We start from the raw sequence: 27,745 nt of genomic DNA, 5'->3' as shown, positions 1-27,745 counted from the left end.
TGAGGGGAGGAGAAGAGGAGAAGAGATGGGCGAGTTGGAAGCCAGAGCCTGAGCACGAGCTCTGCTGGAAGAGGCTCCCAGGGGGCGCGTGCGGGCGGGAGCGCGGGTGCGCGAGACCTCTCCCCTCCCTCCCTCCCTTCGCCGAGGCCCCTCCCCTTCTCCCCCTCCCCTCCCCCTCCCTCCTCGACGTGGAGCCTGGCCGAGCGGGACGGGAAAGAGGCGCCTCGCGCTCGCTGCCCGCTCGCCCTTCATGGCGCGCGCGCCCACGGCGGGGGGGCTGCCCTCCCCTTCGCTGCTGCCGCTGCTGCTGCTGAGCCTCTGTTGGGCGACCTCTCTGCAGGGCCTCCAGGACGAGGCGGACAACCAGGAGAACATCCTCTCCCAGGTAGGCGAGGCTGCTCCTCACGCCAATAGGACCCGGCACTTGTTCTTCTCCTTCAGGCTTTCTCTGAGGCGGAGAGCAAGCCTCTCTCCTCCCTGCTGCCCTCCGCCGGCCCCCGTGGGATCCTCGCTTTTGAGGGAACGCGCCCAGGCTGGGAGGTCACGTGACACAGGAAGGTGGCAGCAGGAGACAACACAGGACTTCTGGATGGACAGCAGCCCTAGGCACGCTTAGAGTTTAGGAGCAAAAGGAGCAGGCCACAATCAAGGCTTGGTCACGTGGCTCTCTTGCAATTGAGTGGGAATCCCACCACATTGGCATTGTCTGGGGGGACCTTCCACACAGCTGTAGAGAATCCGCATTGAACTGGATTATATGGCAGTGTGGACTCAGATAACCCACTTCTGCTTTGATAATCTGGATTATATGGCAGTGTAGAAGGCCCCTGAGATGGTCTCTTATAGTGGTGCCCAACCTTTGGTCCTCCAGGCGTTTTGGATTTCAACTCTCAGAAATCCCAGCCAGCAATCCAGCTGTTAGGCTGCCAATTAGCTTCGGAGCACAATTCAAAGTGCTGGTGTTGACCTATAAAACCCTAAATGACTCCGGCCCTGTTTACCTCTCCGAACGTATTCTCCCCTACGAACCATCAAGATTATTAAGATCATCTGGAGAGGCCCTGCTCTCGGTCCCACCGGCCTCGCAAGCGCGCCTGGTGGGGACGAGGGACAGGGCCTTCTCGGTGGTGGCCCCGCGACTCTGGAACTCGCTCCCTCTGGAGGCCAGAACCGCCCCATCCATCCTAACATTTAGGAAACGGGTGAAGACGTGGCTGTGGAGTCAGGCCTTCGATGAATGAGACAACACCATAGGACCCTGGATGGAAGTTGAGGTAGATCCATCTTAATAGGACGACTGACCACTGTAGTTTTATATATAGTGTTTTTAAAGTTGTTTTGTAATTTGTGATATATGATATTTTAATGAGTGTATATGTTTTTATGGCTGGAAACCGGGCTGAGTCCCTCAATGAGGTTGAGAAGCTCGGTATAGAAAACTGTGAAATAAATAAATAATAAATAGGAATTGTGGGAGCTAAAGTCGAAAACACCAGGAGGGCCAAAGGTTGGCACCACAATTTCAGAGAGATATTGACAAGCTGGAATGTGTCCAGAGAAGGGAGACTAAAATGATCAAGGGTCTGGAGAACAAGCCCTATGAGGAGTGGCTTAAAGAGTTGGGCATGTTTAGCCTGAAGAAGAGAAGGCTGAGAGGCGGGGCGGCTCAACTCATTACGCAAAGTAAGCATTTGCAGTATAGTTGATTTTGCCCAAGGGCGCTCTTGAGGCGCTCTTGGGGGAAAATAGACCTTGACATATGTGAGTTGTAGTTACTGGGATGTATAGTTCACCTACAATCAAAGAGCATTCTGAACACCAATGATGGAATTGAACCAAATATGGCACACAGAACTCCCATGACGAACAGAAAATATATATCAGTGATTGGTTGGGGGAGGGGCACCAAAATACTGTTTGCTTACCATTGAAAATTACCTAGGGCTGCCTCTGCTGAGAGGAGTCATGATAGCCATGTATAAATATGTGAGAGGAAGTCACAGGGAGCAAGCTTGTTTTCTGCTTCCCTGGAGACTAGGACACGGAAAAATGGCTTCAAGAAAGGAGATCCCACCTGAACATTAGGAAGAACTTCCTGACTGTGAGAGCTGTTCAGTAGTGGAACTCTCTGTCCCTGGAGCGTGGTAGAGGCTCCTTCTTTGGAAGCTTTTAAACAGAGGCTGGATGGTCATCTGTTGGGGGTGCTTTAAATGCATTTTTCTGCTTCTTGGCAGGGGGTTGGACTGGATGGCCCATGAGGTCTCTTCCAACTCTATAATTCTATGATTAGGTTGATGAGTGAGGGCCGGATAAATGACCTTGGAGGGCCATATCCAGCACTTGGGCCTTAGTTTGAGGACCCCTGATCTGGATTAGTGTAAAAGGGCCCTGAGATGATTTCTTATAGTGGTGCCCCACTTTGATCCTCCAGGGGTTTTGGACTCCAACTCCCAGAAATCCCAGCCAGCTATCCAGCTGTTAGGAATTGTGGGAGCCAAAGTCAAAAACACCTGGAAGACCAAAGGTTGGGAACTACTAGTGTACTAGGGGCCCTTCCACACAGCCCTATATACCAGAATATCAAGGCAGAGATTCCCACAATATCTGCTTTGAATTGGGTTATCTGATAACTCAGATAATGTGGATTACAGAATACATAAATGGCAAACATTCAGTGTTGTTATACATGGACAGAGGCAAGGCTTCCCTCCTTTTCATCTTTGGCATCTGGAGGCTGTGCTTGACTCAGCCATGGAGACGTGCTCCATGAAGCCTATTGTTTGTGGATGCCTTCCTGATCAAATTGGCGGCATGTCTTCCCATCAAAGCGGTACTTATTTATCTATTCACATTGCTGTTTTTGAACTGCTATAGGTAAGCAGAAGCGAGGGCTGACGGCAGGAGCTTACCCCAATCCACTGCTTGAAGTGCTAACCTTCCAGCTGGCAAAATTTTCTATAGTTGGCAGTTTACTATTCCATTATCCCGGCAGAGGCCAAAAGGGGGTGCTAGATAGAGAAGAATAGTCCATTTTAGAGGGGGGACTGCCCAGTGGGTTGGGGGTACCTCTGATTCTTAATGAAACCAATTATTGCTACTTAGAGGGAAGTCTCTTTCCACATTAATTTACTCCACAGCTTAATAAATCCACACTGTTTGGGTCAGTGTCCTTACAAATAAGACTGTTTCTGTTTGTCAGATGAAAACCTGCTCATACTTAATGCTGGATTGATGAAATAGCAAAAGTGTGATGATACAAAGGAAGCAAGTTGGATATATTTTATATCAGCTGCTATTGCTAAAGCAGTAATTAAGTTTAGATCCCACAATCTTGTAAACAGAACGGAATGACAGAAATGGCTTAGGTTCAGAGAAGCTAAATTTGGTTATGGGTTTAAAGAAACTGTCTTTTTGAGAATTATGTGGTTTAATATACACAAATCTGAAATATTATGAATTGTGTTGTCTGAAGGAAGCTGCAGGAACAGTTGTGCATAGCGTGGATATTAAGCAGAAGGCATGAAAAACTGAGCAAGAGTAACCAAAATGTGCGGTCCAACATTTTTGGTGATATATATATATATATATATATATATATATTGGTCGTGCCAGGAGCAACTTGAGAACCTGCAAGTCGCTTCTGGTGTGAGAGAATTGCCCGTCTGCAAGGACGTTGCCCAGGGGACACCTGGATGTTTTGATGTTTTATCATCCTTGTGGGAGACTTCTCTTGTGTCCCCGCATGAGGAGCTGGAGCTGATAGAGGGAGCTCATCTGCACTCTCCCTGGATTCGAACCGATGACCTGCCGGTCTTCAGTCCTGCCGGCACAGGGATTTAACCCACTGCGCCACCAGGGGCTCCAGTGTATGTATATATGTGTATTATATATATATATATATATATGTGTGTGTGTGTGTGTGTGTGTGTATAACATAAACTGTTTCAGAGTACTCTTTCTTGTTTGCCTAGCGCTGCCCCAACTACACAATAAAAGTGGTAAAACCCAGAGTTTAGAAATGTTATTTTTCTGGACTTTCTTTTATAGTATATCCCAGCTACCTACCCGCCATTGTAACTATCAGTCCGGCTGTGACTCAGTTTAATTGCACCAAAAGGAAGGCCATTCCAATGTTATGTCTCAATGGACAACCCCTAATTACAACCAAAGCATATGTTGTGGTAGTACCTTTGTTATTGTTGTATGCTTTCTTGTTATTTCTTACTTAAGGCAAACCTATCACAAGGTTTTCCTGGCAGGATTTGTTCGGGGTGGGTTGCCCGTACTTTCCTCTGAAGCTTAGGCTGGATCTACACTGCCAAAGAATGCAGTTTGAACTGCATTATATGGATTTTCACTGACACCATATCATGAGAGAGTGCGACTGGTCCAAGGCTGTACAGTTTATTGATTTTTTGTTTATGGCATTTTTACCCCACTCTTTTCAGTCTGAAGGCAACTCAGGACGGCGTAGAGATTGGCAACAATTAGATGCCATAAACATACATACATAGCAATTAAAAACATTTAATATCACATAGTAAAAATCCATATGAAAACCAATTAAAACTATAATAATTAATGTCTACCAGTTCCATAGCTGAGTGAGGTTTCAGATCCTGGCCACTCGGTGTCCTAGGCCAGAGCGTCTTAAACTTTTCCACCTGCGACCCTCTTTGGCCCGAGAAATGTTTATGTGATCTCAGATATATATAAAATAAGTATAAAAACAAAGCATTTACTGATAGCAGAATTGGCAAGGCTTGCTAAGGGGGCTGATCTTCCTTCTTATGCAGTACATCTGAAGCATCTTCATCTGAGCCCACTGTAAATACTGCACAACAGATTCCCATAAATGTCTAAAACAGCCATTAGGTGATGTTCGGGAGATGTCTTAAGGCATGATTTACATATGTGTTTGGATCAGGGGTCCTCAGAGGACATGTTCACAGTCCCTCAGAGTGTTGGGGGACCAGACTATAGTTTGGACAAATGTAAATAAATTTCTACAAACACTGCAAATATCTTAATTGTTAAAAGAAACATACTTGGTGATACTGATTGACATGTTTGACAGTTCTACACTGGTCTACAATTTCTGTTTATCAATTTGTTGTTCCCTTTTATTTTGGTGTAAGGTGCCCCTGGTGGCACAGTAGGTTAAACCCATGTGCCGACAGGACTGAAGACTGACAGGTTGGAAGTTTGAATCTGGGGAGAGCATGGATGAGCTCCCTCTGTTAGCTCCAGCTCTCACATGAGAGAAGCTTCCCACAAGGATGGTAAAACATGAAACATCCGGGCATCCCCTGGGCAATGTCCTTACAGACGGCTAATTCTCTCACACCAGAAGCGACTTGCAAGTTTCTCAAGTCGCTCCTGACATGAAAAAAAATCTGTATATTGCCTTCTCAAATAAAGCTAGATAGGCAAAATGTTTATCTTTAAATCTTGGCCACAAATGTGTTGCTAAGTGGTGGTCTCAAGATGCATCTGCCGTTCATCTTCTGGTCCCAATTCAAGGTGCAGGTCATCACCTATAAAGCCCTGAATGGTTTGGGACCTCCCTACATCTCCTACAATAAACCTGCACGATCTCTTCGATCTTCTGGAGAGGCCCTCCTTTCGCCCCTTCCTCTATCACAGGCACGACTTGTGGGAATGAGGGAGAGAGCCTTCTCCGCTGTGGCCCCCCAACTCTGGAACTAATTACCTGGTGAGATTAGGCAAGCCCCTACCCTAGCAGCCTTTAAAAGAAGCCTCCCACAAGGATGATAAAAACATCAAAATCATCCAGGTGAATTCTCTCACACCAGAAGCGACTTGCAGTTTCTCAAGTTGCGACAAAAAAAAAAAAATCTTGCACATCTGGCCTGCCCTTTGTGTTTGATTTTTATTATTTTGCACTGTTTATTTTATTTTGTTACATTATGTATTTTGTTGTGTTTAATTTTCTGTTGTTTTGTATCTTATTTTGCTGTATTATTTTTGGGCTTGGCCTCATGTTAGCCGCCCCGAGTCCCCTTTGGGGAGATGGTGGCAGGGTATAAATAATAATAATAATAATAATAATAATAATAATAATCATCATCATCATCATCATCATCATCTTTCCACTGGTGCCCCACCACTAAAAAGTTCTACATATACTGCACAACAAGAAAAAGATATACTCAGTCTGTTTTTGTTCTCCGGTTTTACGTCTGCTCTCTCTGTATCCCTCTAAAGGAAATTCTCTGGATTGCATTTACAGTTGTTAGAAAGCGACTTTGGCTAACAGGATGTGGTGCTGTGTTTCCAAACTCAAGCAAAGGTCTTGTCTTGTTCTTCAAAGGGGAGACATAAATGCCTTGTGGACTGCCAGGAAAGTTTGTTGAGGGATTGACTTTGCTCCTTTGAGGCACTGACTTTTTTTTCAAAGATGTTACTATGGCTGCATTTCTCATAAAATGATGTTGTATCTGGTTTTATCTGTTTTAGCCCATCTGCACTGGGAAGTTCTCTTATATAAGCCACGCTGAAGTAATTGGGAGATGCAAAGATCCCTGTGCAACTCCTGTTCATATCAATAGTGCTTGTGTAGGGAAACTACCCATTTGGCCCCGGTTTAAATGAGATCATTCTGGAATGAGTGGTTTGATCATTGTACTCTTAACTTTCCCAAACCCTTTACAGAGGCAACATTTTTTCAGGGGAAGCTAACTAGTTTGGTTTGGGAAGTCTGGACAGTGGAAGAACTAACTTTCCCAGATACTCAAGGCATAGAAAATGTGAAGAGTAAGCAACATTATAAACCAGTGACTTATGTCTTCATAATTTCAGAATGTCTGTGCCTCTCCCAAGCACTCCACATAAGCAAATACAAAGCCGGGAGTGGTGATGGGGGGGGACGACGACCACTTTCACACAGATTGACCAATTTATATTTTTCCCCTTTCCCTGAACCAGTTGCTGGGTGACTATGACAAGGTGAAGGCGGTATCTGAAGGCCCAAACTGTCAGTGCAAGTGTGTGGTGAGGCCCCTGAGCAGAGGCGCCTGCCAGAGGCTGAATGAAGGAGCTTCAAAACCAGAAGATTTTTACGTGGTGGAAACAATAACATCTGGACCAGAGTGCAAATGTTCATGTGTGGCTCCACCATCTGCTTTGAATCCTTGTGAAGGAGACTTCCGGTTGAAGAAACTGCAAGAAGCAGACAGCAAGGACTTCAAGGTATTTGCCTTTGGGCGTTTCCTCCCCCCCCCCCCTCTGCTTCCCACTTTTAAAATCTGGGATGGGAATTATGTAGCCCTCTGGATGTTACTGAATGGCATTCCTCACCATTGGCTATGTTTACTAGGGAATCACATCCATAACAACAACAAAATTTTACTGGTTTTATTTTCATTTGAGGAGGAAGGTGGGGAGACCTTAGGTCATCATAGTGTTTACAAATGCACCATCTTGCTGAATGGGGGAAAAGACAAGAGGCAAAAAGAGTGCTCATGTATCCATACAGCATGCCCAGACTTAGCTTTTGAATCCTTCCTGGGGAACCTCATTCATTACCTTTTTAGAAAAGGTATTCCAGAATTTATAGTCCAAAAAGTAACCTTTTCCAGGGAATATCTATGCTGCAAGAAGACTTGAAGAGGATGTTTCCTTGAGATGGTCCCAACACTACAGCCCTCCCCTAACATTTTATTGGTTTTGCAAAAGATGACATTTCAGAGGAAATAATATAAGGTTGGCCAGAAAGCCACTTTTTTCTTGTAGTTTGGCTGCTAACAGGCAAGAAATACTCTTGGGCTTAGTTATTTTCTGTGTATTTTTTTTAAAGTGGAACTTGTAAGGAATCATGTTTTGACTACCACTCCAGGAATCCCTTAGTCCCATAATTTACTGATGCCAGTGATGACATCAGTGTCCAGATTGCTCTCACCTTCTGAGGCAGAGGAAAGCTAGGGCCCTCCCACACAGCCATCTAACCCAGAATATCAAGGCAGAAAATCCCACAATATCTGCTTTGAACTGGGTTCATAGAATCATAGAGTTGGAAGAGACCTCATGGGCCATCCAACCAACTCCCTGCCAAGAAGCAGGAATATTGCATTCAAAGCACCCCCGACAGATGGCCATCCAGCCTCTGTTTAAAAGCTTCCAAAGAAGGAGGCCCCACCACACTCCGAGGCAGAGAGTTCCACTGCTGAATGGCTCTCACAGTCAGGAAGTTCTTCCACATGTTCAGATGGAATCTCCTCTCTTGTAGTTTGAAGCCATTGTTCCGTGTCCTAGTCTCCAGGGCAGCAGAAAACAAGCTTGCTCCCTCCTCCCTGTGACTTCCTCTCACATATTTATACATGGCTATCATATCTCCTCTCAGCCTTCTTCAGGCTAAACATGCCCAGCTCTTTAAGCCACTCCTCATAGGGCTTGTTTTCCAGACCCTTGATCATTTTAGTCGCCCTCCTCTGGACACATTCCAGCTTGTCAATATCTCTCTTAAATTGTGGTGCCCAGAATTGGAGACAATATTCCAGGTGTGGTCTAACCAAGGCGGAATAGAAGGGTAGCATGACTTCCCTGGACCTAGACACTAGACTCCTGTTGATGCAAGCCAAAATCCCATTGGCTTTTTTTGCTGCCACATGACATTGTTGGCTCATGTTTAATTTGCTGTCCACGAGTACTCCAAGATCTTTTTCACACGTACTGCTCTCGAGCCAGGCATTGTCCCCCATTCTGTATCTTTGCATTTCGTTTTTTCTGCCTAAGTGGAGTATCTTGCATTTGTCCCTGTTGAACTTCATTTTGTTAGTTTTGGCCCATCTCTCTAATCTGAGTCTACACTGTCGTATATTCCAGTTCAAAGCAGATAATGTGGGATTTTATTAATCTGTGTGGAAGGGGCCTTAGAAGCTACATGATACTGAATTGGGTCCTTAGGCCCACTAGCGTTGCTATCTGAAGGTATTTGTAGGAGAGGACACTTGGTGCTGAGTGCAGCAGTCCCAGGGCATGTGGAGGGGGCAGTTCTGTATGTGCAGCAAATATGAGGAGAGCAGATGCATAAGGGGGCACTCCAGCCAGGAATTTGTCCTGACTGGGTTGAACCAGCCATAAAAGTAAAGGGCCGTGGGGAAATCTTTGCTAGATGTCGTCATTTAGCAGATCTGGGTTTTATAGCACTAATTTGAAAAACAGAAATGTGTGAGCCTCAGGGAGTATTTTTAAATATAGCTCTAGAGTAGGGTTAGAGAACCTTTTTTCCTTGAATTGCATGCTCGTTTCATAGGATAGGTTGCCAACCTGTTAGCAGTGGGCAGGTAGAAGCCAATGATGAGGGAAACCAGAGCCAGAAGTTGGCAGCACCACCTCTCCTCCCCCACTCCTTTTGCTTCTTTTGCTGCTGCTTCCCCCCCCCCCCAACTTTGAGTAAGGGAAAATTTTGGGTAAACAAGCCAGCTGAGAGGGGAGGAATGAGAGAAGGGAAAAAAGGGATGAATGTAAGGAGATAATTAGATGACCTTAGTAGTAAAGGTGAAATTCTGAAAACTGGTGGCAACTTAAATCCAACAAATTAAAGATAATAAACAAAAAATCCCAAATGCATTTGAATAAAACAAGTATAATAATCCAAAAAGAATCCCCCAATTTCCCCTTCCCATAGCTTTCCCCCACTTCTTGTCCCCCTCCCTTTATTAAAAAATAAACAATTTAAAGACACAACCAACTTCTCCCCCCTCAAACCAAGTCATCTATAAAAATATTATGTTCTCTGAGTTGTCCCAACTTCTGCTACTTATAGAAATATATATATTTGAAATTAATACATACCCATGAGTAATGTTATACAATGTTTTGACTAAAATTATATTCCTGTAATTTTATCTTTTATACATCATCCCAACATTCACCAATTTCTATTTTATTTTAAAATGGATCTTACTGTATTCAACATGTTTCTGTATATCTTGCTGTGGGTGCTTCCAGACAGGCCTTTATCCCAGAACCATTTGCGTTTAAAAATGCAGATGTTCGTGGGGGCCTATCTACACACACTCAGAACATCTGGAGGTCCTACCACCCTTCCCCAAAACCCCCAAACCCCTTTAAAAAGTAAAGAAAACTTACCCAACCTCCATTTGGCTGTAGCTGGAGCTCTCCCGGTGCATAGAAATGACATGTCAGGAGAGCGAGGGGGGGAGCGATTTTACTGGAGGGCAGGTAAGTTTTCCTTACTTTTCAAAGGGGTTTGGGGGCTGTGGGGGAGGGGGTATTCCCACAGTTTTCTGGACTAATGGGAAAGCTGTGGGAATGGTGTCTGGACTGCAGCCCAGACATCGGAAGTAGTGGGTTTACCCCATGTCTTTCAAGAAGGTGTGGAATAAATCCACAATCTAATTAATTTGCTACAAACCAGGGTTTAGTTATTTGTTTTGTGATAGTTAATATATCCCTGGATTCTATTATTATATCTTTAAAGTCCTGTTTGATTCTGATTTCAGTTTGAGAAAGCTCTTGTTTACATTCAGTTATATTTGCAAAACCTGTAGTTGTGACATCTTTTGGTGTTCTTCCTAAGCAAACTGCAAGGGGCTAATTAAAGTCTTCTAAGTCTAGCAGAGAACATAAATTACATAGTTGCTTGTTGGAATGGCTTGGTTTTTATCTCTGCATTGCAATATGAGTTGTTATTTTTCTCTTTTGGTTAAAGTCTTTAGCCTTCAGCATTTATTCTGTCTTAGCTTTTGGGTTGTTAAGAAGGGTTGTATCATCATCAGTAAGAGAAGCTCCTGGATTGATCATTTTCAAAGCAAGACAACAACCTCCTTCATTTTTTGACAAAATGAAGTAGTTGTTAGCTAATTAACATATTCATAAATCTTCTAGTCAAATTTAAACATATATTTTGAGAAATAAAACAAAACTTGCCTTAAATCGATGGGTTCCCAATAGTCTTCTTTTACGTTGATTTGTTATGTCAGTGGAAGGGTAAATTTCTTGGAGCTTATCCAGTCAGAAAGCTGCTCTGAATGTGGTATGTGGACTGGTTTTAAATAGTTTTAACTGTTTATTTTTTAATAGTTTCAATGTTTAATCCTATGTTCATGTTTGTATGTTTTTTAGGTTTTAAATTATATATTGTATGGTTTCTAACATTAGCTGCTTTGGATCTCTTTCTAGGGAGAAAAGATGGGATAGAAATAATAATAATAATAATAATAATAATAATAATAATAATAATAATAATATTTTCAGAGAGAGATGAAGATGGCAACCTGAGCTTGCCTTTTCTGTGGCTGCTTCTCCTGGCTTGGTTCATGGACCACTGAAACAAATAATGGCTTTTGTGGATAATCCTTTTTTCCTTTCATACCTAAAAGGAATTTTCCGCCAATTTTGAAGTCCCCAAACATTTTGTCCTCTGTGAATTGCTTTTCTTCAACATGAGCCAAAGTGAGAGGGAACTTTTGCTATTTGACTCCATTGAAGTCAAGTTATTATTTTTATTTTTGACATGTTATCTTGCCTTTTCTACAAGGAGCTCAGTGTAGTCTCTTCCAATTTTTGGCTACAAAGCAATACTGTGGGCCAGGTTAGATCGAAAGAGATCATCCAGTTCGCTTCACATCTTAGTTGAGGACTTGGTAATAGTTTTTGACCCTGGTCCAACATCTCACTGGCCTTTATTCTAATTTCAATCTTATCTCTTTAATGGGCTCACTAGATGGCTCTTTTGAGGCAAATTATTGTGTGGCCTTAATATTACTCAGTTGCCTGCTATAAGAGATGAGAATAATTATGATCTATCTCCCAGAATTCTTTTTTTCTGAAATTTTGATTGAATTTATTCACTGCTTTGAGCCTCTTTAGAGAAAAAATATATAAATAATAATAGTAATAATAGTAATAATAATTTAACCAATCTCCCCTCCCCTCACCAAGTCACAGGTGTTTACAGACTATCTTCCAGAGTTGTGTACCAAAATAATTGTGTGGAACATTGAGCATTCAGAAAGCACAACACAATTATTTATTAATGACTCTGAAACAGTTTTGAATTGGTTTGTTTGGTGTGAATGTAGAACTAACAAAATAAAAAGAGACTCATCTTTGGCAAAGCACAACTTGTGGTGCCCATCCTTTGTTTGTAACAGAATTGTACAATACTGAAAATTTTGAATTAACTGCTAAGGGAAGCTGAATTCATGGTGGTCAGTGTATAGATCTCTATTGTGAGTGGAGGAGCCAGAGAAGAATGTGCCCGAAAAATTGCATTCTAGGTGTATTAAATTCCCATCTGAAGTGAAATCTGAATGAGGATACAGTAGTTGGTCTTTGAATATTACCAACATGCTTTATAAAAAGCCATGTTTCAAAGTGTTTCTTTCTCACCTTGCTTTGCATAATCAGTCATAGAATCATAGAATCCTTGAGTTGGAAGAGACCTCATGGGCCATCCAGTCCAACCCCTTATTTGTCATTTTGTTGACTCCTATCAACTGGTTGTTAACCTGTTTGCCCCTCCTGCATCAGACCGGTTGCCTTTCCAATTTGCTGTTGGCAACGGGGGCCAACCACATGTTGCCTCTTGGACAGCCCTTCTCAAATGTTTTACCTTGTAGGAGTCCTTGCAAGTATTGCAATCCCTCAGAATGGATCTTATGCATCTTTTTATTTGGAGATCTGTGGCCACGGAGGAGCGATTGCAGAGGTACCATTGACTTCCCTGTGCCTACTGCCTCCAGTCTGGAGCCACCATTATGGGACAAACTTCCCTGTTTCTCTGGACGATCCACATCCACTTGCACATTTCCTTTCCACGGAACAAAACATAGCTGCTTCACAGTGCCAAGTCTAAAATGTGGGAAGCCCATGCTTTTGTGTAATTCTGGTAATTGTCTTCTTTTCTGCTTTACGAGACTTTGGGAAACCAAAAATGTAAATGGAGACGGTTGTTACAGTTTTCTTTGCATCATTGTTCCAGACGACTTGAAACTTGAGCCCAGCCTGGACTCACTCAAATAAACTATAATCCAGTGAACAGTCTGTCCAGCAGCAGTTCCTTTGTTCTCAGAACACCAGGTGACACGAAGCTCGTGTTGGATGTGTAAGAGAACCCGCCTTCAATTCCTGTCAAATTTCATTTAGTAAACTGGCAAATTCTTACAAATCCCACCAGGCCTCTTTGTAACCTTTAAAATAATTTTCAGCTTCTTTGCAATCCGAGTGTGTTTGGCAAAATCATGTTTCTTTTTTCTTAAGGGAGAATGTTTTGTTATAGCAAGAAACTTTATTTTTTTTTCCTGTTTCCTCCCCTTAATATTGATTTTCTCTCTTTTTATATATTCTATTCCTTTTATTCTAAAACACAAGTTTTCCCCATATAAACATTTCTAAAACGGAGTGTGTGTGTATAGGTTTTTTTTACTATTGGCGATACTGAAATCAATGGTGTCTTGGAATTGAAGAAATATGGTAGTTGGGTTGTTGTAGGTTTTTCAGGCTATACGGCCATGTTCTAGAAGCATTCTTTCCTAACGTTTCACTTGCATCTATGGCAAGCATCCACAGAGGTTGTGAGGTCACAACCTCTCAACCTCTGAGGATGCTTGCCATAGATGTAGGCGAAACGTCAAGAGAGAATGCTTCTAGAACATGGCCGTATAGCCTGAAAAACCTACAACAACCCAGTGATTCCAGCTATGAAAGCCTTCAACAATCTGGTAGTTGTTTCCTTGGAAGTTTGCTCTTTCAGGTAAACATTACAACCATGCTGACGTCTCCCTCTGAACCTGGTAGGTGGCCTGCCACAGGGGTGTAGAAAACTGTTTAGGGAGTGGAATGATAGATAACTAGTGCTTCAAAGTGTATAGGGAATGCAAAATGCAGCAACACCAAAACATCTGTTGTGTGTGCAGTGTTCCAGCAGAAAATTTATTTTTTCGATAAAAACGCATACACCTATCTTACCAGTACTGAATCAATATAGCCGCAAGGCTAAAACTCTATGCTAATTTACTTTCAGAACCTTGTAAGGTGCATATGCTCTAGGTCAGTAGTTCCCAACTTTTTTTTTAACCAGGGAGCACTTGACCATGGGCCAATTGACCAGGGACCACTCCAACATTAGTACCAAAAGGGCTATGAATCAGATTTTGGTCAACTTTCGATTTGGTTTGGTTATTTGGGGTGCTGATTCAGAAAATTGCATTGGATAGACCACATCGGCTCTAGTTTCTGATACAGAATATATGCCATTCAGTAGTTGCCATTTGCTCACCCACAAAAAACCATATTTAATAAATCTTGGCACTATAAGAGGGTTTTGCGAGACCAGTCGCTCTTGTTGCAACGGTGTAGTAACAGTGAGGCCGTGGACCATATTTTAGTTCTTGCAGACCACGGGTGGTCCACGACTACAGGTTGTGAACCACTGCTCTAGGTCATAGCTGTCCTTATTATTCAGTTACAATGAACTACATGGCCAAGCAAACATTTGAACCCTGATCTCCAAAGTTGGATTCCAGTATGCAGATCGCTACTCCACTTTGGCTTCCCTAATGTGTTATTGCACATGTAACTAAAATGATATGAAAAGAGCTGTGATTCTGTGTGAACGCAATCCCAATTCTCAGTATTGCCATTATTTTCTTGTGCATAGTGTGGGAAATCCATGGTGAGATTAGAGTGCTCTCTCTGTTTTCCCCCTTGAGAGTGTTTTTTTCTTCTGACGACAACTCTAATAGTTTTCCCAAGACCTTTTATGGCATTGTCTCCATACAGTTGTGTCAGATCAAAATTCTCCTTCATCAGCCAGCAAACACAAATCTTTGTGATGCTGACTGGTGGGGATGGGATATATAATTGACCATAACTAGAAAAGCCTAGTTAATAGATCTTCCCTTATTTACCGAGTATTTTTCAAGTGGTGAATTAGAAATGACTCCTTTTTTTGGGTGGGTTGCCTGCCTGTTACTTCCTGTTCTTTTGAGTCAGAGAATTCCAGTAATCTCCAGTAAAAGCCATTTAGGACAAAGATTAAAATTTTGGAGACCTCTCCTGCAATTGATCCAAATGTAGGCCGTACTGGCCTTGATGTATGGTGCAGTTCTGTTGTGAGGTTGCTTCTCTTTATTCAGATTTGTCATAGCTTTTCATCCACAGTTGTGATTCATGTACTCTCCTTGTGTGTATGAGAAACATCAGGCTCAAGCTTCCTCCAAAGGACCTCACATCTCCATGGCGCCTTGTGGCCTTCTGCAGTGTTTCCAATGGATGGCTGACAGTTGAGTCATATTCCTTGTCATCTAGGAACTGGATTGTATTCCAGAGGGTTAATTTGCTAGGTTCCCTGGAGAGGATTATATCGACATGCTTGGCTGTATTACTCAATCTGGAAAAACAAAGAACTAGGCCATCCAGGACGTTCTAGCGCTGAGCACAATTCAAAGCAATATATCATCTATAGTTCTTGATTTACTTAGCATATGATTTCTTCTTTCCCCCCTCTTCTTTCTCCTTTTTATATAGCCTGATATTCAATGCTGTTTAAATTACTATTTCTAAAAATTATCTTATTTTTGCAAAATGTGGCTTTTCCAGGGTTCATGCCAATATAAAATTTTCTAGCCATAGTATGGGCTTCCAATAGTTTTTTCCCCACCCTTGGGGAGGTTCAGTTCTTCTCATAAAGTTTATTGAACTACTATTACTTTTACTGAGGAATAAGTTCATTCCTTATATTACAGAATAAAACAAAATGTTGATAGGCATTGTAAAACATAAAAAACATAAAAAATCTCTCATAAATCTCTCATGTCAAAGTTGTAATCTCTATTTAGAAGAAGTGTAGAGGGAGATTTCTATTTTTACTCTTCACAACGTGCCAATATGGATATTCCCCATCAGAATCAATATTCAGATGCTCCCATTTTGATTCATGGACCTTAACCTCATTCAGCGTACCATTCTCCACTGCTGGATCTTGGTTCCCTTGGAGGAAGGAATTTTCCATTGTGATTTAGAATTGGCTTTAATGGGAATTCCCAGTTGTATCCAATTCCATTCTTGCTTTTTAAAGGGTGGACCTTGATAATTTTGTGTTACGGGAGCAGCTTTGATTTTCAAAATCAGATACTTTTCCTTGAACTGAGTGGCAAGCTTTTGGAGACAGACCCTCAGCCTTTTGTTGATGCGTTCAGCCCTGGTCAAGTGATTCATTTGTCACTGATTCAAGACTTTTTTTCTATTTTTTTCTATCCTAGTGGATAATCTTTGAGCCAACAGAGAAATTGCATTTGTTAAAACATTATTTAGGTCTTGCTGAAATTCCAGTCTTGGCTGCTAGAGCAGCTCTTTACTATCCCTCGTGCCTCATCTTGTTGTATTGGTGTTTTGTCTTTCAATGAAGGCACCTGTTTTTGGGGGGCGACGGGCTGTTCTCAAGTTACCCGAGAGGAGCTAGTCGGCCTTAACTGTTTTGACATACTTCCTTTAGATTGCAATGTAACAGTCCCAGTACATTTCTTTTCACAGGCTTGTGGGTGTGTAGGGAATTGTGGCCTAGATTAGTAAATAAGGCCGGGGCTGCTGATCACCCCGTCCCTCAAAATGCTTGTCTTCACAGCAGTCATGCAAGGGAGTTGGTTTTTTACCTCTGAGCCTCACAGCTGAATTCTTTGCTGGGTTTGTTTGAAAGGGTGTTCAAACTGTGCAAATGTCATGTAATCAGGTCTGAAGGAGACAACAGAAGATTTGACTGTTTCATCACTCTATGTTTTGTAGCTGGCAGCAGTCATTGAGATGCTGGAAGGTGCTTTCTATGGCTTAGACTTGCTCAAACTGCACACTGTCACAACAAAGTTGTTGGGTCGAGTCGAAAAACTGGAAGAGGTAAGATGGATTTCAACTATTCCAGGGTGGTCTTGGTCCTCTCCCTGCTACTGACATGCAAAAAGTAACCAGGTCCCTTCTTCCTTCTCAGGAGAAACAGTACTTGCCAGCTGGAGTTTACCATTGCTTTCTTCTGAGGCAGACAAAGTGTGACTTTCCATAGGATATGCAGTAGATTTCTTTAGCTGAGTGGGAATTTGAACCTTGTCTGCTAGCATCCAAGCCCAACACTCAACTGTCACCTCATGGGTTCTCAGTTATGTTCTGATATTCCACTTCAATTGCAATGATTTTTCCCTATGGAATCATGAGATCAGCAGTTTTGTGAAGGGCATATCTAATTCTCAGCCCAAACACTTTGATGACTGATCAAATTACAAACCTTAGAATTCTATAGGATAGAAGCCTGGCCGTTAAAGTGGAACAATAGTGAGCCCCAGATGGTTGGGGGGGGGGGGGTGACATACCTTTTCATGCTAAAAACCAAACTGTGAAGCAATGGGAAACATGCCTGGTGTGTGAAAGATTAATAACGATGTCAAGCACTTCTAATTCCACAGGTTTCAGTGGCAGAATTAAAACATGTACTTGACTCTCCCTTCAAAGCAGAACGTTAAAACTTAGTTTACAGTTGATAGAATCTCAATATAGAGACTCTTCCACCTTTATTACAGTGTTTTTTGCTAACAAAAATATCAAGAAAAGGTACAGTAATTGCATTTCTGTCTATTATATTGTGGTTAATTACCTCATTAGCAGCTCTATAATACAAAATACTATATTTACTCCAATCTAACACTCAAGGCCTGATAAAAGTACAGCCCCCATGATTCCATAGCACTGAACCAAGGCAGTTAAAGTGGATTCATTCTACAGCATAGATGCATCCCAAGGTTTCTTTTCAATTGCTGAAAGCTTTGGTATCCCAACAAAATTGTTTTTAAAGAAGGAATTCTAAGCAGGCAGCAACTGTAATGCGTGTATTACATAGAGCGCAACTTTTGCTGCTGTACATTATATTCATCAGCAAATACTTTTTTTGGTTTCAGGGTTTTGAAAACTGAGTTGCGCATTAGATTCGATGACACATTAGACTCAAGTTAATACGGGTAATTGTTGTAGCATCACATAAAAACAGTATTTTAAAATTTAATTTGCCCCCTTGTGGTTGAGTGCGAGCTAGTTTAGGGTGAGTTTTTGATATCAGGAGAGCTCTGCTGTTCGACTGCCTCTCCATAACCTTTCCTGGTCGTAGCTGTTAGATATGGGAGAGGCATTTGGCACAGATTGGCCTAAGAGTCATGGGAAGTACTTAGCATATTTCTCTAAAGCAGCCATAGTTTAACCACTAACATTTCCGCAAGTTGAGTTTTGCCCTCATCCAAACCTTAGGAAAGTTATTTTTAGATTAACACTTCCAGAATGCCTGTGTCAACATGGGTTATGCTGGTTGGGGAATTCCACATGTTATTGTCCAAAAATATCAAAAGGCTCAAAGCAGGTTCTGTTCACAAATTATTTTTAAAACGTGTTGATGTGGGATACCTATGTCTACGTGGATGTGGACACACACCCTCCCAACAGCCTTTATTCCTCAGGCTGGGTGATGACTGTAGCTGAGTCCTCCCCTATGTCTCTGTTGTTTCACAGAACTAACTTCCAAAGGTTGAAGGCTCTGTGTGTTGGGACTGGAGGAAAAGCAGGCTGTCTGCAGTCATTGGTTCTCATCTGCTTTCTTCCTTTATTAGGCTATGTTGTAACACCAAATGTATTCATCATGCATCACTTATGTTTTGAGTTCTCCCTTTCCCTCTGCACTTTCCAGGAAGTGTCTAGAAACCTCACTAAGGATTATAAAAGCAAAAGGCAAAATGCAGAGGAAAGTTTGCAAGAGATACATGTTAAAGACAAGACCAATTCTTCCATCAGCAGCTCCAACAACCTTGGTGATATCCAGAGTTCGCTGCAGAGAGACGCTGCTGCAGCCTACACCCTGACCGAGGTGAGCCCTGCCCACGGCCCAGAGAACTCGAAACTCTCACCATCAATCAAAATCCTGTGGATAAAATTCTGGGATATTGACAGAACCAGATACTATTTGCTACTAGTTTAAATCCAGAGAAGGTGAACCTTTGAAACACCTGTATAATTTAAAAAATTGACCCCAAAAACATTGGTTGACTTATCCCAGAGTCAATGTAAGTATCTGTTTCTGCCGCTAAACATTAGTCCGAAAAGTTGGGAAGCAGCTGTGGGAAGGCTGAAAGCTGTGTGTGACAGCAAGCAGCAAAAAATAAATGTAGGCCAAGTAGGAGATGGAGAGTTTATGTCAGACTTTGGAACAAACTATCTAGGAATCGTTTTCCCACCCAGGCTTTCCAAAACACCAGTGGCAATGTTACATCAGAAGGATTAGAAGGGCTCAGTGCTTCCTTTAAGTTCTCAATTTATCAGTGAGTTGTATCAAAATCTATAGCTTTGCCCTCTCAAACCTGCCCTCAATTTATACATGAGTAGTTTAGAATTGTACGCAATAATCAAAACAACATCTGGTCTAATAAAATAATATTATTTCATTTGTTTTGCATTTTTGCTTTGTGGTTTTGATCAATTTTCAGTGCAGAAAATTTCACTCTGCATTACTCTTCAATCACTGACTCTTGCCAGGTGGTACTAGATGTTTTTATTGTAAACGTGATGTCAGACAATGCAGAACTCACTTAAAAGGAGTTATCATTATGAAGGAGAAGGAGACAATTTAGTTGCCCATAGATCATCCCAACAAATGGCCTCCTCATAGAATCCATATTTTTGTGAGATGGATCCTGGAAGCCTTAAAGGGAAAATGCCTTAATCGCTTGCTGTTTTGCTTCTCTTTTACCACTGCTGAAGATAAGATTCTGAATTATAATTAAAGGGTCCAATAGGGCTGTTTTTTGTCTTGAGGAGACTTCTGGCAATAATTTAACACATTTTTAATCTTTTCAAGGGAAAATATGAAGAAGTTTACCTACATGATAAATTGGCATCTCCACAGAGAATCTCAACAGAATCCTTGCACTACATGCCCCCAGCCCATCCAAAGGAAATGAATCCAAAGTCCACTTTGTCAAAAAAACCTAATGTGAGGAATCAACCTTCATCTCAGCCGACTATCATCCGAGGAATCACTTACTATAATGCCAAAGACGCTGAGACAGAAAATGAACTAGAGGAACGTGAGTTGCAATTTCAGCCTATAAAGATTACATTTCCCATGGGCACTTTTTCCAGATGCTATATTATTCACATTCCCTGCCTCCAAGGAATTCTGTGGGTAACTCAGTATTCAGTTAGACTGCTGAAGATTGATTCATTTTTTTGTGCGTACAGTAAAAGACTATGGCCAAGGCTTTTGAGGGTATCACCAGGGCATAGCCAGGACAAGGAAGCAATGGGTTGAAGATGCTTACGGTATGAAAGTGAAATGCAAAAATAAGCAGATTATTTTGAAAAGCATGTCAGATGGGCCATGCCAGAGAATGTAAAGTAAACAGAGCCCCTGTGTAAGGGCGCCCAGTTAGATATCCTCTCTCCCTCACACAATGTAAACCCCTCTCTTACAACTTTTTTATTACAGACTATTATTACTAGTAATAATAATAATAATAATAATAATAATAATAATTATTATTATTATTATTATTACTAGCAGTACCCGCCACACATTGCTGTGGCCAACCTTCCCTCCCTCTTTCTCCTTCTTTCCCTCCTTCCCTTTTCTTCTTTCCTTCTCTCCTTCCTTCCTTCTCTGCCTCTTTCCTTCCTTCCTTTGCTTTTTGCTTCCATCCTTCCTTTTGTCTTTCCTTCCCTCCCTCTTTCTTTCTCTTCTTCCTTTGCTCTCTCTTTCCTTCCTTTCCTTTTTTTCTTTCCTTCTCTCCTTCCTTCTTTTTCTACCCATTTCTTTCCATCCCTCTTCTTTTCCTCCTTTTCTCCTTTCTTCCTTCTCTACCTCCTTCCTTCCTTCCTTCCTTCCTTCCTTCCTTCCTTCCTTCCTTCTTTCCTCCCTCCCTCCCTCCCTCCCTCCCTCCCTTCTTTCGCTCTGCTTCCTTCCTTCCTTCCTTCCTTCCTTCCTTCCTTCCTTCCCCTTTCCTTCCCCCTTCCTTCCCTTTTTTCTGTATGTCATTTATCTTTTGGGGGGTTTTAAGTCCTTTCCACTTTTTTGGGGAGGGGGTTATGAGTGATGGACACTCATTGGTCTGTTTGGACTGTTGTGTCCAAATTTCGTGTCATTTCCTCCAGTGGTTTTTGAATTATGTTAACCCCGCAAACGAACATTACATTTTTATTTATATAGAAGATGAAGCTTTCAGTGGTGATGCAATTGACTTGCTGATTGAGGACCAGCTTTTGCAACATAACTACCTGTCGAGTATTTCCACCAGGAAGCAACCACCCACAGAAGACCCCATAAAACGCCAGAGTAATGAGCACACAAAGGGACATGCTGCGACCACTGTACCACTTGAGAATGATGCCCCTGACACCACTACCCTTGTACCTGAAACTCCACTACCCCCTGCCGTCATGACTCCCTCTGCTGAGCCAATGCTAGCACCTACCTCATTGGTTCTTTCTACCACTGAAGGCATCTCAGTACCTTCGGAAACCACAACAGCTGCTGAAGCTTCCTCAATAACTTGGTCAAAGAGTGGCAGTGCCAGACGGACTTTGAAAAGAGTGGCTGTCGATATCACACAAGCTCCCATAATGACAGCAACCCAAAATGTTCCTACTACAAAGCCACCAAGTCCCATAGCGGCCATAACAGATTTCCAAATAGAGACAACAGCTGAGCCTCGCACAGTGGCTGCTGTGGCTAAAGCCATGAACTCTCCCAGCCCTAGCCTCGCGGCCACACCCAAGGAGGGCCTGGATGAAGAAGACGTAAGAAATAGCATTGGTGAGCTCATTTCCTTCTTCCTGTTTATAAGTTTTCAATCATAACATTCCACAGCAGCATTGTTATGATGGGGAGAAAAGCCTTTCAGCTCCAATCTCTATGAATATTTGTTGCTGGGTACCTTCGGGTTTAATTTTTCTTAGCAAGATTAGTTTGGAGGGGATTTGCCTCTGTTACTGCGATTTCATTACTAGTAGCAATTTGAACTCCGGTCCCCAGAATTATAGTCTAGCACTCCAATCAGTAAGCCACTTTTGCTTTCTGATACATATATTGTCATATAATAATGACAACTTATTTGCTGAATCTCTTCCCAATATGGAATGATTGTGGTTTAAAGATGGGCAATGAAAAGCCAGAGATGTTTATGAGGGCAGCAGGGGATGTCCTATAACAGATGTGGTACTGTGCTTACAGCCTGGTGTAGTAAAGCCCATTCTGCTATTGTGGATATTTCTGGTCTGGGAAGAGCAATTAGGAAATTACCAAGAGTAACTAGAAGCCATTTTGTTTAGGAAGAATCTATCTGAATAGCAGCCCCTTGCTATGTGATAATATTTGAAACACCACAGGCCCCCTGAACCAAACTCAGCCCTCCGCAAATTAAACTCACCCCCCCCCAAATCAAAATCCTGGCTATGGACCTGCCCCCCCCCTTCTTTCCAGGTACTTGAGAGAGAGAGAGAAGAAACTACAATCAATGTCAGCTGTAGAAACCAGCATAGCACTTGCCTGGTTGCATTTGGCAGACTAACTTAAAGATTTTCAGGAGCTCTTAATATCCATTCTTTTAAAACCAAACTTGGCTAATCAAGTACTTGTCAGCATGGAAAGGAAATGGGGACATTGCCCCAAATGGAGTAAATGGTTATTTAGGAAAATCCCTAGGAATGCAAAAATGTATTGTTTATGAATTTCAAAGGAAAGTATTTTAGATAGCTGAAAAAAAATGTATTTCTGTGTTCAACAAATTATTCAGATGATTTAAAGCAGTGGTTCCCAACCTGTTTTTGACCAGGGACCGTCTTGACCAGGGACCACTCTTCAACATCAGTACTAAAAGGGTTACAAATCAGTTTTTGGTCAACTTTAGTTTTGGTTTGGTTATTTGGGGCGCTGATTCAGAAAATTGCATTGGATAGACCACGTCAGCTCTAGTTTCTGATACAGAACGTATGCCATCCAGTAGTCGCCATCTGCTCGCCCACAGAAAACCATATTTAATAAGCCTCAGCACTATAAGAGAGTTTTGCGAGACCAATTGCTCTCTGTGTAGTAATGGTGAGGCTGCGGACCATATTTTAGTTCTTGTGGACCAGTGATAGTCCATGGACCACAGGTTGGGAACCACTGGTTTAAAGCATGGAATACTTTACATAGAGGAAAATTGGTCTGCATAAGTAAGGATATCTAGGGGTAAGCAACTTTGATGGGTCCAAGGGTGAAACAACAGAACACGGATGTTTTTCAATGGTAAACAAGATGATCACAATTCCAGGAAGCTTTGAAGAGAAGTGGTTCACTACCTTTTAACCCTTTGGCTACCTGGCAATATCACACCTCAGCTTTAGCAATGGCAGAACCAGTTTTTTAATGGGATATTTGTAAAGATTGCTGAGGGTTTACTTTGGGTAGCGCTTTTTTGCCATTCTGCTTTCTTTACAGGCCAGTGCAAGGACACTTTATCTACCATCTCAGGACCAATGATCCAGAATACCTATGGGCGGAATGAAGGTGCTTGGATGAAGGATCCAGTTGCCAAGGATGAGCGGATCTATGTCACCAACTATTACTATGGCAACACTCTGGTGGAGTTCCGAAATCTGGATAACTTCAAACAAGGTGTGTCCTGTGCCAGACCTTGTCTGAAATGTAAAGAAAACATGAGGTGGTCGTGGGGATTCTGCAAGGATTTCAGAAGGGGCTATGTTTTGGGGTTAGGAGGACCAGCAACATGGCAACTTAAGAGAGGCTCGAGGATCTAATCATGTAGAGCGGAGTGTTTTAAAGGGGCCTGGAATGTTTTTTTATTTAACATTCAGACCACACTCTTAAATGGGACTTCCACAACTTAAGTACTTGAAATATGGCAAAAAATCTCAAATTTGAATGAAAAATCTGAATGTGTAATTTTATCCAATTTTGAGCACTTTCGTTCTAAAGTCATTTTCTAACTGTTCTAATATTGACCATCATTAAAAATGAAACTTAATAAGCATTATAATAAATGTAATTATTTGTCATCAGTCAACCTTTAATACGTTTTAGTAAGATACTGCCAAGTGTCAAGTATTATACTCAGTTACACATTTTGTGTAGGTTTTGCTATTTTTGGAATATTCAAAGATTAATGAGCGGATATTCAAAATGAAAGTCTGTGGAGAATTTGGGAGAGTCAAATTCATGTCCTACCAGATTCGAGTAAAGATTGTTGGCATGAAATAAAAATTAAAGATTTGTCCTTTGTTGATTTTGACAATAGCTGACACCTCCCCATGGCCTACATTGTTTTATGGTATACTAGAAATACTGTAACTGCAATTTTATGTACGTAGGGCCAACAACCAGACATTATGGCTACATACAATGCTACACCCAGGCACCACATCCTCTTAAATATCAAACAAGGCCTGACTACAATCTGTGCTGGTCCCATAGACCTCAGATAATGATTACAATGTTTGCATAATTATTGCTTATTCTCAATGTATCACTATTTGGGTAACTGAAGTTCTATAACATCCTGATACTTAAATATCTATCCTGATCAGTGTTGTGAGTAGGTTGTACTGAAACTAGTGCTGAGGCTTGGCAAATCCTTCGGCCGAAATTAATATTTGTTTGTTTGCCTTCCTGCTCAGTTTCAGGGCTCATCCTAACTTCCTGTCTCACTTGAAGACACAGTTGGGCTGATATTGTGCTCCTGTTTAATAATACAACTTGGGTTGGATGGTTCCAGATTCTGTTTGTGGGATTTCCATGCACACTTCCCAAGCAATATCGCATCAAGATTGTAAAACTCCAGAGAGAACTTTCCAATTAGTATAGACCAGGAGTCCCCACGATAAGGCTTGTGGGCTGGATGTGGCCCTCCAAGGTCATTTACCGGTCTCCTGCCCTAAACTTGAGACTTAGAGTCACCCTAAGTCTGAAATGACTTCAAAAGGAGCAGTCAACCCCCCTGTTCAAACAGCTCCACTGGCTGCTGATAAGTTTCCGGTCCCAATTCAAGGTGCAGGTTATCTATGAAGCCCTAAACAGTTTGGAACCCACCTATCTTCGTGACCACATCTTCCTTTACGAACCGACACGGTCTCTAAGATCTTCTGGGGAGGTTTTCTCTCACTCTGATCCCCGTTACAGGCACGGTTGGTGGGGACGATAGAGAGGGCCTTCTTGGTGGTGGCCCTCTGGCTTTGAACCTTCCTCCCCAGGAAGCACCCACCCTGTCCACCTTCCGCAAAGATCTAAAGACATTGATGTTCCTCTGTGCTTTTGACCAGACAATCCTCCCAAAGCTTCACCCCAACTAGGACCCAAAATCTTGTCACTCATACTATTGGTCTATACCTAAAGTTGTAATAGTATATCTCTATTGCTGCCATATATCCTATGCACTTTATTCATCAGTCCTATTCTCACAATTGTTTTTGCACCAGTCTGTCCACCTGTGTCCAGAGACTGACAATTATCGTAGAGCTCATTGGTTATTGGTTTGGTGTTTTGTTCTCATATTTTGTTATAATGTTGTTGCTTTTTTGTTTTATGTTGATATTTAGATATTTTAATATGTTATATTTTAACCATGTTCAATCGGGCTTGTCCCCATGTAAGCCACCCCGAGTCCCTCCGGGGAGATGGAGGCAGGATATTAAAAAAAAAGGAGTAGTAGTAGTTGTTGTTATTTGAAACACAACAGGATGTGTCCACAGCAGACACTGCTGGCTGTTGAATTGGATTACACATCAGACACTTCCCAAGTGTCTAGGACTGTGTGATGTATTGGCAAATAATGCGTGCAGATCCCAGTAAGGTGGCCTTCTGCAGCTGACAGATGGGAATTTTGTCAGCGCCGATTGTGTTTTAAGTGCAGGCCAAGGTCTTTAGGCACTGCACCCAGTGTGCCAATCACCTCTGGGACCACCTTTACTGGCTTGTGCCACAGTCTTTGCAGTTCGATCTTTAAATCCTCATATCGTGTCGTATCGTATAATAATAATAATTATAATAATAATAATTATTATTATTATTAAGCACACATCAACAACAATCCTAATTTCTCCCACCCTGAATATTCCACAGATATATAAACCCCAACTGTCTAATTTGCAACTGGCCTCACTACCTCTGTGGATGCCTGCCATAGATGTGGGCAAACGTCAGAAAAGAATGCTTCTGGAACATTAGCCCGGAAAACATGGCCATATAGCCCGGAAAACTCATAGCAACCCAATACCATTTAACTTGACTATCTCATCCGCCAAAAGGTGGCCCACACTTTCTATTGAAATACTGATAAATTTATGTTGGTTAAAATTGTTCTTCATTTTAAATATTGTATTTTTTCATGGTTTTTCTTTTATTTTGTACTATTAATAGTTTGCATCGGAATTTGTTTTTTCAAACTGTAGTCCAGCCCTCTTCTTTAAAAGTTTGAGGACCCCTGGTACAAACAATTCTGATCTAGATCAAAACAGAAAGATTTAGGTAGGCTCAAGTTTGCTGTTCACCTGATCTTCTTGTATCTGCTTTACAGGTCGATGGAGTAACTCGTATAAGTTACCCTATAGCTGGATGGGTACAGGTCATGCAGTCTTTAATGGCTCTCTCTACTACAATCGGGCCTTCACGCGCAACCTTCTCAAGTATGACCTAAAGCAACGCTTCGTGGCTGCTTGGGCCATGTTGCATGACGTAGCCTACGATGAGACGCCATGGCGGTGGCGTGGCCATTCTGACGTGGACTTTGCTGTGGATGAGAATGGCCTGTGGATCATTTACCCGGCCATTAATTATGAAGGGTTCAGCCAGGAGGTAGTAGTCCTCAGCAAACTCAATGCCAATGATCTGAGCATACGTAAAGAGACCACGTGGCGGACAGGCCTGCGCAAGAACTTTTACGGCAACTCTTTTGTCATCTGTGGGGTTCTCTATGCTGTTGACAGCTACAATAGAAAGAATGCCAATATCTCCTATGCGTTTGACACGCACACTAACACCCAGATCATTCCACACCTGCTCTTTGAAAACAAATATTCCTATACCACTCAGATAGACTATAATCCCAAAGATCGGCTCCTTTACGCCTGGGACAATGGCCATCAGGTTACCTACAATGTCATCTTTGCTTATTGAGGTGATTTTAAAGAGCTACTCGCACCTTTGAAAATATATTTTTATTGTACAAAACAGAGTAAATGTGGTTGTTATGCTTTACCTTTTAAAAATGGATTGTAGATCAATCCATCTACTAAAGTCAACCCTTTTATTTTGGACATAACTTGCTTTTGTTTTTATAGTGGATATTTTGCCTTTTATGAGACAATGGAAATATTTCTTCTTTAGCAACTGCTAAGTTCAGACTTAGCAGAAATGAATAAAACCGCCCCCTTGCCATGTTGTTTTTATACAGGACTTAGTTTTGGATAACCCCACAAAGTTACAATCTTTATAATAAAACACCATGTTAAAACTCAGCAAAACTACAGGTCTGCTTCCATTTGCTTCTGTTTTGCATGTCATTATTGTCTCTATCTACCTTTCTTAATGGGGAAAACACCGTGAGTCGACTATTTTTGTATTTTGTATGCCCTCCGCTATAAATATAATTTTATCTGGATGAAGCAATGGAACTGTAGCGGAAATATCACAATTATACTTTGTGGATTTTGTATACTGGTTCAAGATTGGGAAAGGCGTACGGCA

At 41.9% G+C, this 27,745-nt stretch overlaps 1 protein-coding gene across 1 annotated transcript; it reads left to right on the top strand.

Annotated features, from left to right (window-relative positions):
- Nucleotides 1–164: 164 nt before the first annotated feature.
- On the top strand, nt 165–27,522 carry OLFML2B (olfactomedin like 2B). Its single transcript, XM_060774375.2, has 8 exons — nt 165–385; nt 6,949–7,212; nt 16,771–16,878; nt 18,704–18,880; nt 19,868–20,096; nt 21,215–21,820; nt 23,486–23,662; nt 26,577–27,522. Exons 1-8 carry the CDS (start codon nt 251–253, stop codon nt 27,173–27,175), a joined length of 2,295 nt encoding a protein of 764 aa, XP_060630358.2. The 5' UTR covers nt 165–250; the 3' UTR covers nt 27,176–27,522.
- Nucleotides 27,523–27,745: the final 223 nt, after the last annotated feature.

This window comes from Anolis sagrei, chromosome 4 (genome assembly GCF_037176765.1).
Source record: "Anolis sagrei isolate rAnoSag1 chromosome 4, rAnoSag1.mat, whole genome shotgun sequence".
Classification (NCBI taxonomy): domain Eukaryota; kingdom Metazoa; phylum Chordata; class Lepidosauria; order Squamata; family Dactyloidae; genus Anolis; species Anolis sagrei.
Note: the sequence above shows the minus strand (reverse complement) of the source record. Positions and strands in the feature narration are given on the sequence as shown.

Excerpts from the sequence above, each read along its gene's own strand:
- OLFML2B (XM_060774375.2), top strand. The coding sequence starts at position 251 with ATGGCGCGCGCGCCCACGGCGGGGGGGCTGCCCTCCCCTTCGCTGCTG. Across the intron at positions 386-6,948 it reads AGGAGAACATCCTCTCCCAG|TTGCTGGGTGACTATGACAA; the intron begins GTAGGCGAGGCT and ends TCCCTGAACCAG. Across the intron at positions 21,821-23,485 it reads AGACGTAAGAAATAGCATTG|GCCAGTGCAAGGACACTTTA; the intron begins GTGAGCTCATTT and ends CTTTCTTTACAG.